Source organism: Rana temporaria, chromosome 1 (genome assembly GCF_905171775.1).
Source record: "Rana temporaria chromosome 1, aRanTem1.1, whole genome shotgun sequence".
NCBI lineage: Eukaryota > Metazoa > Chordata > Amphibia > Anura > Ranidae > Rana > Rana temporaria.
In genome coordinates, this window is record NC_053489.1 from 42,947,183 (window position 1) to 42,962,319 (window position 15,137).

At 42.0% G+C, this 15,137-nt stretch overlaps 1 protein-coding gene across 1 annotated transcript in view; it reads left to right on the forward strand.

Annotated features, from left to right (window-relative positions):
• Positions 1–15,137, forward strand: part of DCC (DCC netrin 1 receptor) — an 833,538-nt gene that overhangs the window by 607,366 nt on the left and 211,035 nt on the right. Inside the window, exon 9 of the mRNA XM_040337108.1 lies at positions 11,672–11,826. Within this exon, the coding sequence (XP_040193042.1) occupies positions 11,672–11,826 (155 nt within the window). The remainder of the gene's footprint in view (positions 1–11,671; positions 11,827–15,137) is intronic.

Consider the following 15,137-nt stretch of genomic DNA (forward strand, 5'->3'; position numbering starts at 1 on the left):
TAGGGGAGGGAAGCAGAGGACAGAAAAGAAGGGGAGAGGAGCCGTGGAGGAAGGGACAGGAGTGGAGAGTATGGGAGGGAGGCAGAGGACAGAAATGAAGAAGGGAGAAGCAGTGCAGAAAAGGGACAGGAGTGTAGGGGAGGGAAGCAGAGGACAGAAATGAAGGGGAGAGGAGCAGTGGAGAAAAGGGACAGGAGTGGAGTGTAGGGGAGGGAAGCAGAGGACAGAAAAGAAGGGGAGAGGAGCAGTGGAGGAAGGGACAGGAGTGGAGAGTATGGGAGGGGAGCAGAGGACAGACATGAAGGGGAGAGGAGCAGTGATGGAAGGGACAGGAGTGGAGTGTAGGGGAGGGAAGCAGAGGACAGACATGAAGGGGAGAGGAGCAGTGACGAAAAGGGACAGGAGTGGAGAGTAGGGGAGGGGAGCAGAGGGCAGAAATGAAGGAGAGAGGAGCAGTGGTGGAAGGGTCAGGAGTGGAGAGTAGGGGAAGGGAGAAGAGCATAGGAGAGGAAGAAGGTAGAGAACAGGAATGGGTAAGTAATAGAGCAGGGGTCTCCAAACTGCGGCCCGAGGCCTTTGCTAGCCTTTATGCGGCCCTTGGGGCACAATTCCTTCTACTGATATGAGGCACTATTTCTCCCACTGACACCAACAATGGGGCACTATATATTTTACTGATACCAATGATGGAATACTATTCCTCCTGCTAATAGGAGGAATACTCCTCCTATTGACCACCAACCCTGAGGACATATTTATTCTCACTGATGCTGGGCCCGTGACATTTTCTGCCCCTGCTGGCCACAATCTGGCCCTCCTAAAGTCTGAAGGATAATAAAGTGGCCCTTTGTTTGAAAAGTTTGGAGACCCCTGTAATAGAGGAATGCAAAAAAGGACTACAGTATTCTTTTTTTTTTTCTCCTTATTCTTCCACCTTATAAACTCTCCTCACCTTCAACACCCTCTATTTCATTTTATCCCCTAGTAAATAAGTGTCAAGAAGTACCTATTTAGTTTTGAAAATGAAGCCAAGTCTGGCATTTTTATACGCTGCACGTTAAACCATTTCTATAATCAGTTAATAGGACTTTACTTGACATAAGCAGTTAAGCAGGCCAAAAATTTTAATTATTCATTGTGCAGACAATGAGAAATATGGTAATGCTATAATGTATTATTGGGTGCATGCATTATTTTGGTTTGCACGGCTTAAACTGATGTCAGTTTGAAAAATTACAGGTCAACCCTTTTATGTCTAACACTAAATTAATCTGGGAAAATATGCGCCGATGCTAAAGAGTAGCTGTTATTTCCGCACATTCATTTGAGAGTGTTCGGCACTTGGATTTTGTCTGAAACTACAATTCACATTAGAAGGATTAAACATTAAACACTCTTTCCATTCTAAATGTGTTTGTATAAATTTAGCATGGCACAAAACACTTCACGCCCCTATTTACATTATATATATATATATATATATACTGTGTATATATATATATATATATATATACTGTGTGTATATATATATATATATATACTGTATATATATATAAGTGATTTTGATGCAATGCAGGGCTTGCTGGAAATTGCACAAAAGCATTTTGTCACACATGAGCAATAACAAAGTGTCAGGTGTTCTAAGCCCTCTCTACTCCATACAAAACAACAACAAAAAGTTTTGCCTTTAGTTATATTTTAAAGTAAAACTGCAAGCATTTTTTTTTATATAATTTTGGATACAGTAAGATAGGATTACAGTATAACCCCTTCTCAACCACTCCCACTCTCAGATCTCCACAATATAAATTTCTAAAATAATTAAAAAAAAAAAATGTTCCTTGCACTAATTAAACAGATATAACAAAATACTTTTAATGGTGAATAAACAAGGCAAAAGCAAATCAGAGACGTTCATGTTTAGGGTTTACATACCTTTTCACCACTTTAGTGCTGCGCTATAGCCGAAAGACAGCTACAGCATGGCTTTCTAGTTCTGGGAGGGTGTCCATGGATGTCTTCAGGGAAAACGCAACGGGCGTTCTCTGTGACCACTGTGTCCTTTGGACACAGCTCATCACGATAAAAAGCCCATCAGCACAGCTTATCAGTATCCATTAGTGCCACCTATCAGTGCGCATCAGTGACGTCAATCAGTGCCGCCTATAAGACCCCATTCACACCTGGGCGTTTTGTAGCTTGAAGCCTGAAGCTACAAAACGCTGGAGGGGGAAAAAATCTATTATTCTCTATGGAGATGGTTCACATCTCCACTACAAAACGCCTAAAGCCAGAAGCTCCAAAACGCCTGAAGCTCAAACAAGTTCTTTTTTTTAGGCAGATGCAGGCGTTTTTCTGTTTTTAACATTGGTGACCCTAGACCTGTCCAAATTTGCGACAAAACGCGGTAAAAATCACGGCAAAAATCGCGGCAAATCGCGGAAAAAAAAGCTGCCAATATCGCGGCAAAACGCGATAAAAAACGCTGCAAAATCGTGACAAAATGCTACGCTCAGGTGTAAATGCAGCCTAAGTGCCAATCAGTGCCACCTCATCAGTGCCTCCTCATCAGTGCAGCCTCATCAGTGCCCATCAGAGAAGCCTCATCTGTGCTGCTTTATCAGTGCAGCCTCATTAGTGCACATCAGTGAAGAAGAAAAATAACATGCATTTATGTTCAGTAATTTTTCATTTGTTTAGCAAAAACAAAACCCCAGTGATGATTAAATATCACCAAACAAAAGCTCTGTCTGTCTCCAAAAAATTATAAAAATGTCATATGGGTACAGTGTTGCATGACCGCGCAATGGTCATTCAAAGTGTGACAGTGACGAAAGCCAAAAATTGGCCTGAACAGGAAGGGATTGAAAGTGCTCGGTATTGAATGATGTTTTCTTCAGCGGGGACAGGAAAGCTGGTCAGAGTTGATGGGAAGATGGATGGAGCCGAATACAGGGCAATCTTAGAAGAAAACCTGTTAAGCCGCGTACACACGATCGGATATCTGATGGAATCTAATCCGATGGATTTTTTCATCGGTTATCCGAGGAAGCTGACTTTCATCAGTCTTGCCTACACACCATCAGTCAAAAATCTGACCGTCCCAAAGTGCGGTGACGTAAAACACTACGATGTGCTGAGAAAAATGAAGTTCAATGCTTCCGAGCATGCGTCGACTTGATTCTGAGCATGTGTGGATTTTTGACCGATGATCGTTTTTTTCTATCGGTTATTTATGAATAGGAAAAATGTAAAACATGTTCTATTTTTTTTTCACCGATGGACAAACCGATCATGTGTACTGGGCTTTAGAGTCTGAAAAAGACATGAGACTGGGGCGGAAGTTCACCTTCCAGCAGGACAACGACCCTAAACATGCAGCCAGAGCTACAATGGAATGGTTTAGATCAAAGCATATTCATGTGTTAGGCCCCGTACACACGACCGAGTTTCTCAGCAGAATTTAGCCAGAAACTCGATCGGAGCTGGATTCTGCCGAGAAACTCGGTCGTGTGTGTACACTTTTCAGCGAGGAAGCCGACGAGGAACTTGTCGGGCCAAATAGAGAACATGTTCTCTATTTCCTCGTTGTTCAATGAGGAAAGTTGGCCCTCCGAGATCCTCGGCGGCTTCAACACAGAACTCGACGAGGAACTCGATGTGTTTGGCACGTCGAGTTCCTCGGACGTGTGTACGGGGCCTTAGGCCTCGTACACACGACCGAGTTTCTCGGCAAAAACCAGCAAGAAACTTGCTGGGAGATATTTTTTTGCCGAGGAAACCGGTCGTGTGTACATTTTCGTCGAGGAAACTGTCGAGAAACTCGACGAGCCAAAAAGAGAGCAAGTTCTCTATTTCCTCGACGGGAATGGAGAAACTTGCCTTGTCGAGTTACTCGACAGCCTAACAAGGAACTCGATGAGGAAAACGATGTGTTTCGCCCGACGAGTTTCTCGGTCGTCTGTACGAGGCTTTAGAATGGCCCAGTCAAAGTCCAGACCTAAATCCAATTGAGAATCTGTGGCAAGACTTGAAAATTGCTGATCACAGACACTCTCCATCCAATCTGACAGAGCTTGAGATATTTTGCAAAGAAGAATGGGCAAAAATGTCACTCTCTAGATGTGCAAAGCTGGTAGAGACATCCCCAAAAAGACTTGCAGCTGTAATTACAGTGAAAGGAGGTTCTACAAAGTATTGACTTTGGGGGGCTGAATACAAATGCACACCACACTTTTCACATATTTATTTGTAAAGAAAGATTAAAAAACATTTATAATTTTCCTTCCACTTCACAATTATGTGCCACTTTGTGTTGGTCTATCACATAAAATCCCAATAAAATAGATATACGTTTCTGGTTGTAACGTGACAAAATTTGGGAAATGTCAAGGGGTATGAATACTTTTTCAAGGCACTTTACTATCAACCCAGCTGTACCTGCTAACCTACTGTATTTCTTGTACAGTAGCAACATTTCTATTATAGCCCTAGCAATACGACTGGTATTACTTGTTTCTTGTAGTTAAAAAAAAAAAACACACTCCTCTAATAGAATTTATTCTTTGGAATCACAGGAAAAGGGTCGGCTTGTTTCCGTCTCCTTAAAGTCACTAATTAGGCATTTGACATAACGTGAGATCATTTGTAGCTGTACAGGAGCAGCCTAATTACATTGTGCACATTTGGAGGATGATCTACAGTCACTTTGTAAACGGTATAATGAAGACTCTGCTTTTGAAGCCTTTCACTGCCCAAACGTGTCTGGGCAGAGGCGGCCTCTACATCGAGATCACCTATTCCTTCCCTTCCATTGAATTACATTCTGTAAGTGAGAAAATGATGGCCTGCAGCTGCCTGCAGATCACCCCTGGATATTACGTTTTGTGCATTCCTTATGGGATTTAAAGGACAACTCCTTGCAATATACAAAACTTGGCTTTAAAGGGGTGTTCCAGGCTTTTTTTTATGTTGATCCCGTGGGGGGCAAACGACCACCCTTGCCCTATGGAGCGGACGCCAATGATTACTACCCCTTCCCATTCCAAACCCAGTCATGCAGGCCATGCACAGATACAGATACCATGCTCAAATACCTCTGTCTACTGCTTCAGGCCTGACTCACATATTTAAAATACATTAACGTAATGTAAAAGTATGAACAGGTACTAAAACAGCAAAAAATAAAAATAAAAAAATAATGAAGATTTTCAGCTTAAAAAGTATTACAAAATGTCTCTCAGCTTACAGACAGGTGTTAAGTGCAAGAGAAAAACATGTCTATATTTAAGTAAAGTCAAAATGCATTGACAGCTGCAGCAGGTGTTGGTGTCATGTTATCACAGGAAGTGTTAAAGATATAATGAGACGGTGCTAGAAAATTTCACAAAAGTCTTACTTAAAACACATTAAAAAAATGACTAAAAAAACATTAACTGACTAATACACCTATATTGTAATAAAGATAATATTGCATTGAATTTTTTTAAAGTGTACGTACACCTGAACAAAGAACTTCTCCTATTTGCTGCATTTTGGTTTGTTAAAGTGGAGATTCACCCTAAAACAATTATCTAACTTTACATCCAGCATACTAACGCTGGTATTTTTTTTTTCTTTCGCCGTACATACCGTTATATTGTTATTTTCCCCCCGGGTTCTGATTCCTGCGGGACTAGGCGTTCCTATTGAGAGGTAGATGATTGATGTCTGGTGAAAAACTTCCCATGGCGCATAAGGCGCGTCACCAGTTTTCCGTAAATAGCCGACCTGCGAGTCGGCTCTATATGGCGCCTGCGCAGTGAGCTCTACACGGCGGGCGCAGGCGCCGTATAGCGCCTACTCGCAGGTCGGCAATTTACGGAAAACTGATGACGCGCCATGGGAAGTTTTTCACCAGCCGTCAATCATCTAACCTCTTAATAGGAACGCCCAGTCCCGCGGGAATCAGAACCCGGAAGCCGGGGAGAAAATAACAATGTAACGGTATAAACGGGGAAAGAAGATAAAATAAAAATACCAGCATACTGTACATGTCGTTAGTATGCTGGATGTAATGTTAGATAATTGTTTTAGGGTGAACCTCCACTTTAAATATCCCATTAGAAGCGTTTTTTTTAGATCTGTTTATAAAGTACAAAAAAATTACTTGGCAAAGCTGTCCTGTGCACACATTTTGTGTTATCTCAAGGAACCTGATTAGTCCTCCCAGTTCCTATTGTGAGCTACAGAATGATTAGCCCTTATCTTGGGATGAGAACTAGGGAAGAATTAAGGAGTTTAGTAAAAGATAAAAAGGCAGGGCTGACACTTTTCAGTCCACAAAAATGCTGTATGACTTCAGCCCACAACAAGAAATTGGGAGCTGAGTCCATTGCTGGTAGATCAACAGGTATTTTTCTGTACTTGTAGGGACTAACAAAGAGATGTTTAACAAAAAAGTAGCCATGACATACACTTTTAAAATAACTCTACTAGTTCAGGTGTGGAACGAAAAACAGGAGTTCGCCCCGGGGCGTTAAATGAGGTGAATGCAGCTAGCCAACAATTGACAGAGTAAATGTAGTCTCAAAATGTATTAAAATTGTCATGCAAACATGAACAGGAATCATAGCCAAGCCACTGAAATGATACATACAGTAAAAAATGTCGTAACACGTATCATGGTATAAAATGTAAATTGCAAAGTACACAGGCATTAAAAGTATACCAACGCATTTCGCAAGACCATGCTCGCTTCATCAGGGGTAGATGCGTGTGTAGTACATCAAAGGCTGGATCAGACTACCCATTGCTGGATACCCAGAGGCGGCAGTAATGAGCGTCTGGCTCGTGAACTGAGGAGGCAGAGGAAAAAACAAACCAAACAGAGCTGAAACATGGGGGGAGACATGGCTGGGGTGAGGGAATGTGTCACCAAAGATCTCCCAGTATACATTAGTAATGTCAACTTGAATGAAGTGAAACTGCTGCATGTGAGTGAAACAGGAAACAGGAAGTGACAAACAGGTTTGATGGGATGGGAGATCTTTGGTGTCACATTCCCCCAAATGTATCATTTCAGTGGCTGGGCTATGATTCATGTTCATGTTTGCTTGACAATTTTGATACATTTTGAGACTGCATTTACTTTGTCAATTATTGGCTAACCGCATTCACCGGTCCTGGGGCGATCTTCTGTTTTTTGTTGAATATATTGGGATGGAAGTGGTTTGCGGGTGACACCAGACCTTTTCCTTTTTGTCTAGTTCAAGTGTGGAGACCATCATGGTGGGTTTTCCATGTCTTGGACCTTGATGGGGACACACACATTGGGGCTGATTTACTAAAACTGGCGATAGCAAAATCTTGCGCAGCCCTGCATAGAAACCAATTGGATTCCAGGTTTTTTCGGACAAGCTTCATTGAACAACCTGAAGTTGAAAGCTGATTGGCTACCATGCACAGCTTCACCAGATTTTGCACTCTCCAGTTTTAGTAAATCAACCCCATTGTCTAGTATTGTAAGGAAGGTTTATTATCTTGTAGGATTGTATTGCTTCATAATATTGATGCACACATTCTATGCATTCCAACACTTTTCTCGACATCCCTCTGAGGGCTCTGTTACACCTGTGGTCGGCAAACAACAAAAAATAATTGGCTGCGCTGTTTTCTCACATCTCAACTGCTCCCTATAAGCAGAACTTCACCCTCAATAGTATTTATTTGCTCCATTCCCGTCAAGGAAATAGAGAACTTTCTCTCTTTTTGGCTCGTCGAGTTTCTTGACAGTTTCCTCAACGAAAATGTACACACGACCAGTTTCCTCGGCAAAAAAATATCTCCCAGCAAGTTTCTTGCTGGTTTTTGCCGAGAAACTCGGTCGTGTGTACGAGGCCTGACATGTGTCTATTATGAAAAGTCTAATTTTAGGGATTTCTTCTCATTTCCTGTTGTGCCTTTCCCTGTTCACCACTGGGTAATTTTCCCAGTGGTGAATAGACAGGAAAAAAAAAATATTGACAAGGGTTTCAACCTTCTCTACCCTATCCAAAGCTAGAAAAATATGTCTCTACATAATAATTGCATTGCAAGAAACCTGCTTAAAATCAGCTGTACAGAAAAAGTAGCGTTGAGCATATCAACCAATCAGAACCTAGCTTTCACTTTCTATGCACTCTGATTGGTTTCTCACAACTTTAACATCTTTTTTCTAAATAAACATATCTAAATACAAAAACACAATCCTTTCAGCATTGCTTCCCGCAGGATCAAATCCTCATCTGTTTTTATTTTACAATGTTATTTCACATTATTAAACCCTAAGAGGGAAAATGCGTAAAAAATGAAATGCATTTTGTAGCCAGAAATAATAGTATGAAAAAATGATGAGCCTGGTAGTTTTCCTAAAGTAAATTATCTATATTCTTGCATTATTTAGGCACTATGAGAAAACCGTAGCTCCAGCTCAAAGCCTGCTAACATCCTGTAGACCTCACAGCTTCTTCTTATACCTTTTTGTATTAGTGGGATCTTGTCATGTCAGGTTTCCTGGCAAAGATCAAACCTAGTTAAGAGAACAGCAGAATCCCGTATCTCAAGTCAAGATGGAGAGGCTTTCAAATGTTAGGTGACAAAGTACCTCATATCACTTGGAGTCGCTAGCTAAGGTGGAAGGAAGTCATGTGCTGTCGACATGTGTTCTAGTCTTCGCAAACCCTCGTCTTTTGTGTCGCATAACAGCTGTTCAGGCCTCATTCATTATTCCTTTTGATTACTTTTTATTTTTGTCCTCTCTTGAGCATCTGAATGTTCAAAAAAATTTCTCTTGAGCTATTTCATTGTTCACAATACAAGGTCTTTATATATGTACCTCTATCTCGGTTTCTAAGCAGGCCACTCAAGAAGGTATTAGAAAGCTGAGGCTCTGTTAAAGGAAGGACAAAAAGGTTCTAAAAATAAATCAATAAATAAAGACTAAACAATAGAATAAAGACTTTTTAGCAGGTCTAGGTACTGAAGCCTCGTACACACGACCAAGGAACTCGACGGGCGAAACACATCGTTTTCCTCGTCGAGTTCCTTGTTAGGCTGTCAAGGAACTCGACAAGGCAAGTTTCTCCATTCCCGTCGAGGAAAAAGAAGACATGCTCTCTTTTTGGCTCGAAGGGATCCTCAACAGTTTTCTCGTCGAAAAATGTACACACGACCAGTTTCCTCTGCAAAAAAAAAATCCCAGCAAGTTTCTTGCTGGTTTTTGCCGAGAAACTCAGTCGTGTGTACGAGGCCTGAGAGTTTTTTTTTTTTTCAGTGAGATTTTATGGTGCAGATGGGTTCTGCTCTCTTCTTAATGTATTGGGCTGTGCTTTTGGGTAAAGGCCAGCTCAACAAAAGGCTTTCTTTTTTTAGTTCAAATAGGTCTTCAGGTCTTTTAGAAGTTTGCAAGTTCAATGTTAAACATATTGATATGCGTTAAACAGTAACAAAAGTTAAAGGCAGGGCTCAAGTCCTGTGGGAACGGAGTTCCTGCACTTTTTTCACAGCAGTAACTCAGTTCCCTTTGCAGGACTAGTGCAGCCGAGAGTAGCCAAGCCGCCCGAGCCAATACTTCACTAAGCAGCGATGCCTATCTCGAGTCACTGTCAGGGGCAGGCGAACCTTAGTAATTCTTTATGTTACTGGACGCTTCCTGTATATGGATTCATCGGGTAGTGTGCGGGTATTCCGTCACTTCCTCCATGCCGCAATGTCTCCTGGGAGCTTTTGTCATTGTTCCCAGGAGACATTGCAGAGGTCTGCCACGAGTTATCGCGGGATTTCGAAAGAACTTGCGGGTAACTTGCGAATACCCGCACACTACCCGATGAATCCATTGGTCGGGGAATGGATCTTGGGTGGGAGTTCCCACACTTTTTCCCCAGGACTTGACCCCCTGGTTAAAGGGGTTTTAAAGGTACAATTTTTTTTTTCTGAATAGCTTCCTTTACCTTAGTGCAGTCCTCCTTCACTTACCTCATCCTTCCATTTTACATTTAAATGTCCTTATTTCTTCTGAGAAATCCTCACTTCCTGTTTTTCTGTCTGTAACTCCACACAGTAATGCAAGGCTTTCTCCCTGGTGTGGAGTGTCGTGCTCGCCCCCTCCCTTGGACTACAGGAGAGTCAGGAAGCCCATTAACACACATCTTCTTTTTCTATCTGGAACGTAGAGAGGGTCCTGACTCTCCTGTAGTCCAACGGAGGGGGCGAGCACAACACTCCACACCAGGGAGAAAGCCTTGCATTACTGTGTGGAGTTACAGACAGAAGAACAGGAAGTGAGGATTTCTCAGAAGAAATAAGGACATTTAAAAGCAAAATCGAAGGATGAGGTAAGTGAAGGAGGACTGCACTGAGGTAAAGGAAGCTATTTAGGAAACAAAAATTGTACCTTTACAACCCCTTTAATAGGGAAGGGGGGACAGAGAGTAAGGCCTCGTACACACGATCAGTCCATTCGATGAGAACAGTCCGAAGGACCGTTCTCATCAGTTAACCGATGAAGCTGACTGATGGTCCGTCACGCCTACACACCATAGGTTAAATAACCGATCGTGTCAGAACACGGTGGCGTAAAACACAACGACGTGCTGAAAAAAACTTAGTTCAATGCTTCCAAGCATACGTCGACTTAATTCAGAGCTTGCACTGGTTTTTAACCGATGGTTTTGCATACTAACGATCGGTTTTGACCTATCGGTTAGGCCTTCATCGTTTAAATTTTAAAGCAAGTTGGCTTTTTTTTAACCTAAGGTTAAATAACCTATGGGGCCCACACACGATCGGTTTTGACCGATGAAAACGGTCCATCAGACCGTTGTCCTCTGGCTAACCTATCGTGTGTACGAGGCCTAAGGGGAAAACCAAGGAAAGATGGAAGAGGATAGGTGTAAGGTGAAGGCGAGGGAGGGTGGAAGGTAGGAAGGCAAAAGTAATCATGATAACAGTCATTTCTTCATAATGTATGACAGTCATTATAGAAAGGGTATATATCTGAATAGAGTTGTAGGGGGAGATACCCCATAACAAACATTGGTGAGGAGGCCAGGGTTGTTAGGGTTACCTAAAGGTATAGGGGGTGGGCAAAGGAAATAGTTCAGTTGAAACCAAAGGGGGAAAATTTGCCTAATGCAAAGTTAAGACACACAAAAGAGTGGAGTCTCTGTGAGTCCACTATCAGGTCCACAAGGATATTAACATTTTTGGAAGATGCTAGAGAGATAATCTGACAGTTTATTTCATTTCTCATGGACTATTGGTACGATCTCTTCGATGAGTTCCCAGGGTTGCCCACCTGCTGTTTCTATTGTGAAAGTTCCTCTGTTTCCCTATTTATTTTATAATATGGTGAATGTAACAGGAGGAGCACACCCAAAACTACAAGTTGGATAGAGAGTTCAGTTCATCAGTTCCTGCTGATTTTGCTGTTGGATAATCCAAGACATTAGAGGCCAGTTGCTGACTCAGACAGCCAGGCTCCATTAGGAGCTAAATCTTTTGTCTAACCCTTTACTGAAAGTTTTATAATCGGTTTTGCCAACCTCAACTAACAGTAACTTGTTATATTTGCGAATGGCTTGCAAATTCACAAAGTTTGGAGAAATGTAAAAGTTATATGCTGTTTCTGATGTGCTGCTGTCTCTCTCTATAGGGAACGCGCCTTGAACACAACGCAGCCAGTTGCCTTGCAGCTAACAGTGGGGAACCTAAAACCCGAGGAAACCTATTCTTTCCGAATTGTCGCCTACAATGAATGGGGACCAGGAGAGAGCTCACAGCCTGTTAAAGTTTCAACACAACCAGAATGTAAGTATAAAATTAACCAAATAACTCCTATTCGTAAAATAGTTTTTGGTGGATTCTTTACCTGACATCATTGTACATATATCACTCTCAGAGACAATTAACGGTCATTTTCTTTGTTTTGTTTGCGGATTGGCCTTCTGCTGTGATCTAGCACACCATTCTTTACTTCTCCCAGCCGACAACTCCCCTCCAGTGGACTGGACCTGAGCTTATATGGGAGGCCTGCCCCCTGCCAATTCCAGTTGGGGATTGGTCAGGGCTCCTCACATGAGCTCCCTGTCACTCCAGCTCCCAGACCTGCCCCTCTTCCAGAACATTCTCCCTGGAAGCAGGGGAGGTGCCCAAGAACTGAAGCACATGTGGTCACACCCACTGCTACTCTAACCACTCCCTGCCCTCATATCAAAACAAGCAGGCCTAGCATGCAGCATAGGCCTGCCTAAATTTACCTACCTGGCAGCTACCTTACAAAAAATCCTCACCTCTAGCACCTACCTATGGTAGAGGGTGCTACAGTTGCATATTTCAAATCCCTGCATTGTTGCAAACACCAGCTTTTTGAAGCTGACTTCTTTATTTTGAGAAGATTTGTCCAGGCCTGGTAATGACACTCATCTGACTAATGATTACAAGAAAAAAATGGCTGCTGAACTCTTGCTTCCCTATTAACGTCTCTTCCAACAACCTTGACTGCACAGTGAAGGAGTGGGGAAGCAGGAATGTACATTCAAAGATGCAGCCAACATTCAGAAAAACTACCAGCCCACTTTAAAGTGGACCTGTCTTTTGAGAAAACTTTGAGTGACTGATCAGGAAGCATACAAATCGTGAACGTCAGTAAGGATTTAGAAGTCCTTGGCCCGGATTCAGATACATTATCGTATCTATCGGCGGGCGTAGCGTATCTCAGATACACTACGCCGCCGTAACTTAGGGCGCAAGTTCCGTATTCAGAAAGAACTTGCGCCCTAAGTTACGGCGGCGTAGTGTAAATGTGTCGGCGTGAGCCCTCCTAACTCAAATGTGGATGATGTGGGCGTGTTTTATTTAAATTACTTGTGACCCCACGTAATTGACGTTTCTTCCGAGCGGCGCATGCGCCGTCCGTTAACGTTTCCAAGTGCGCATGCTCCAAATTACGCCGCAAACTGTCAATGTTTTCGACGTGAACGTAACTTACGTACAGCCCTATTCGCGAACGACTTACGCAAACGACGTAAAATACGACACTGTTTGTTTGTTTCCGACGTCCATACCTAACATGACTTAGCCCTGCTTTATGAGGGGTAACTTTACGCCGGAAAAAGCCTTACGTAAACGACATATAAAAAATGCGCCGGGCGGACGTACGTTTCTGAAACGGCGTATCTACCTAATTTACATATTCTACGCGTAAATATACGGAAGCGCCACCTAGCGTCCAGCGTAAATATGCAACTAAGATACGACGGCGTAACTCATATCTGAATCCGGGCCCCTATCTTCTTGGTTGTTCCTGGTCCCTGGCTCAAAGTATAGAAGCCAGATGAACAACATTACAACCAGACAACTGGCATTTTCAGTAGATGAAAGCATCAAAGGTATCCTTCAGTTCTTCTTGTTTTTAATGACCAGTTCTCTTTAACCTCTTAAATGAAAGAGAGCTAAGATGTCCTTTTATTTTTTTTCAAGAGTTCAGTCAGTCAAAGCAGCCTTAATTTTTCCTTTTTCTACATAATCGTCACAATTTCAAGAAATGAACAGAAGCGAAGATTAAATCCTTATAAGCTCACCCTTCCGTCTTTGCTTTCATAATGTATAATTTCACCAAAGTCCAATAAGTCGTGATTTTCAGTGACGGCAGATAGAAACGATGTACATAATCTTTTTATACCACATACTGCGCGCAAAAGATTTTACAATTTATTTTCAGTTTTTCCACTTCTTCAGAATGTCAAAAGAGAAGCATAATTAAAAAGCGAATCTCTTTTTTATTTGTTAAGTAAATGTTGAGGAGTTTATTCTTCGGATAAAAGTATTAAGGAAAATTACAATAATCTGCGTTTTATGCTCTTATCGTCACACACCCAGCGGATTAATTGTGCAATGCCGCCGTGTATATTGACACTTTGAATGCTCACTGGTAATTGTCATTAGGTGGAAAAGCTACTGGTTTTAAATAATTTTTTACAAAAGCCGATGAAAGTGAAAAACTTTAAGGCGGCGTAGCATATCGTATTTACGCTACGCCGCCTTAAGTCAGAGCGGCAAGTACTGTATTCACAAAGTACTTGCCTCCTAACTTACGGCGGCGTAGCGTAAATGCGGCCGGCCTAAGCGTGCCTAATTCAAATGAGGATGGGGGGGCGTGTTTTATGTTAATTACTCGTGACCCGACGTAATTGACGTTTTTTTACGAACGGCGCATGTGCCGTCCGTGTACATATCCCAGTGTGCATTGCTCCAAAGTACGCCGCAAGGACGTATTGGTTTTCGACGTGAATGTAAATTATGTCCAGCCCCATTCACGGACGACTTACGCAAACGACGTAAAATTTTCAAATTTCGATGCGGGAACGACGGCCATACTTAACCACTTAAGCCCCGGACCAATATGCTGCCTAAAGACCCAAGGTGTTTTTACAGTTCGGGACTGCGTCGCTTTAACAGACAATTGTGCGGTCGTGCGACGCGGTTCCCAAACAAAATTGGCGTCCTTTTTTCCCCATAAATAGAGCTTTCTTTTGGTGGTATTTGATCACATCTGCGGTTTTTAGTTTTTGCGCTATAAACAAAAATAGAGCGACAATTTTGAAAAAAATGCTATATTTTTAACTTTTTGCTATAATAAATATCCCCCAAAAACATATATAACATTTTTTTTTCCTCAGTTTAGGCCGATACGTATTCTTCTACCTATTTTTGGTAAAAAAAATCGCAATAATCGTTTAACGGTTGGTTTGCGCAAAATTTATAGCGTTTACAAAATAGGGGATAGTTTTATTGCATTTTTATTTTTTTATTTTTTTTTATTTTTTTTACTACTAATGGCGGCGATCAGCAATTTTTTTCGTGACTGCGACATTATGGCAGACACTTCGGACAATTTTGACACATTTTTGGGACCATTGTCATTTTCACAGCAAAAAATACATTTAAATTGCATTCTTTATTGTGAAAATGACAGTTGCAGTTTGGGAATTAAACACAGGGGGCGCTGTAACATTTAGTGTTCACTTGGTGTGTGTTTACAACTTATGGGGGGTGTGGCTGTAGGACTGACATCATCGATCGAGTCTCCCTTATATAAGGGATCACTCGATCGATACGCC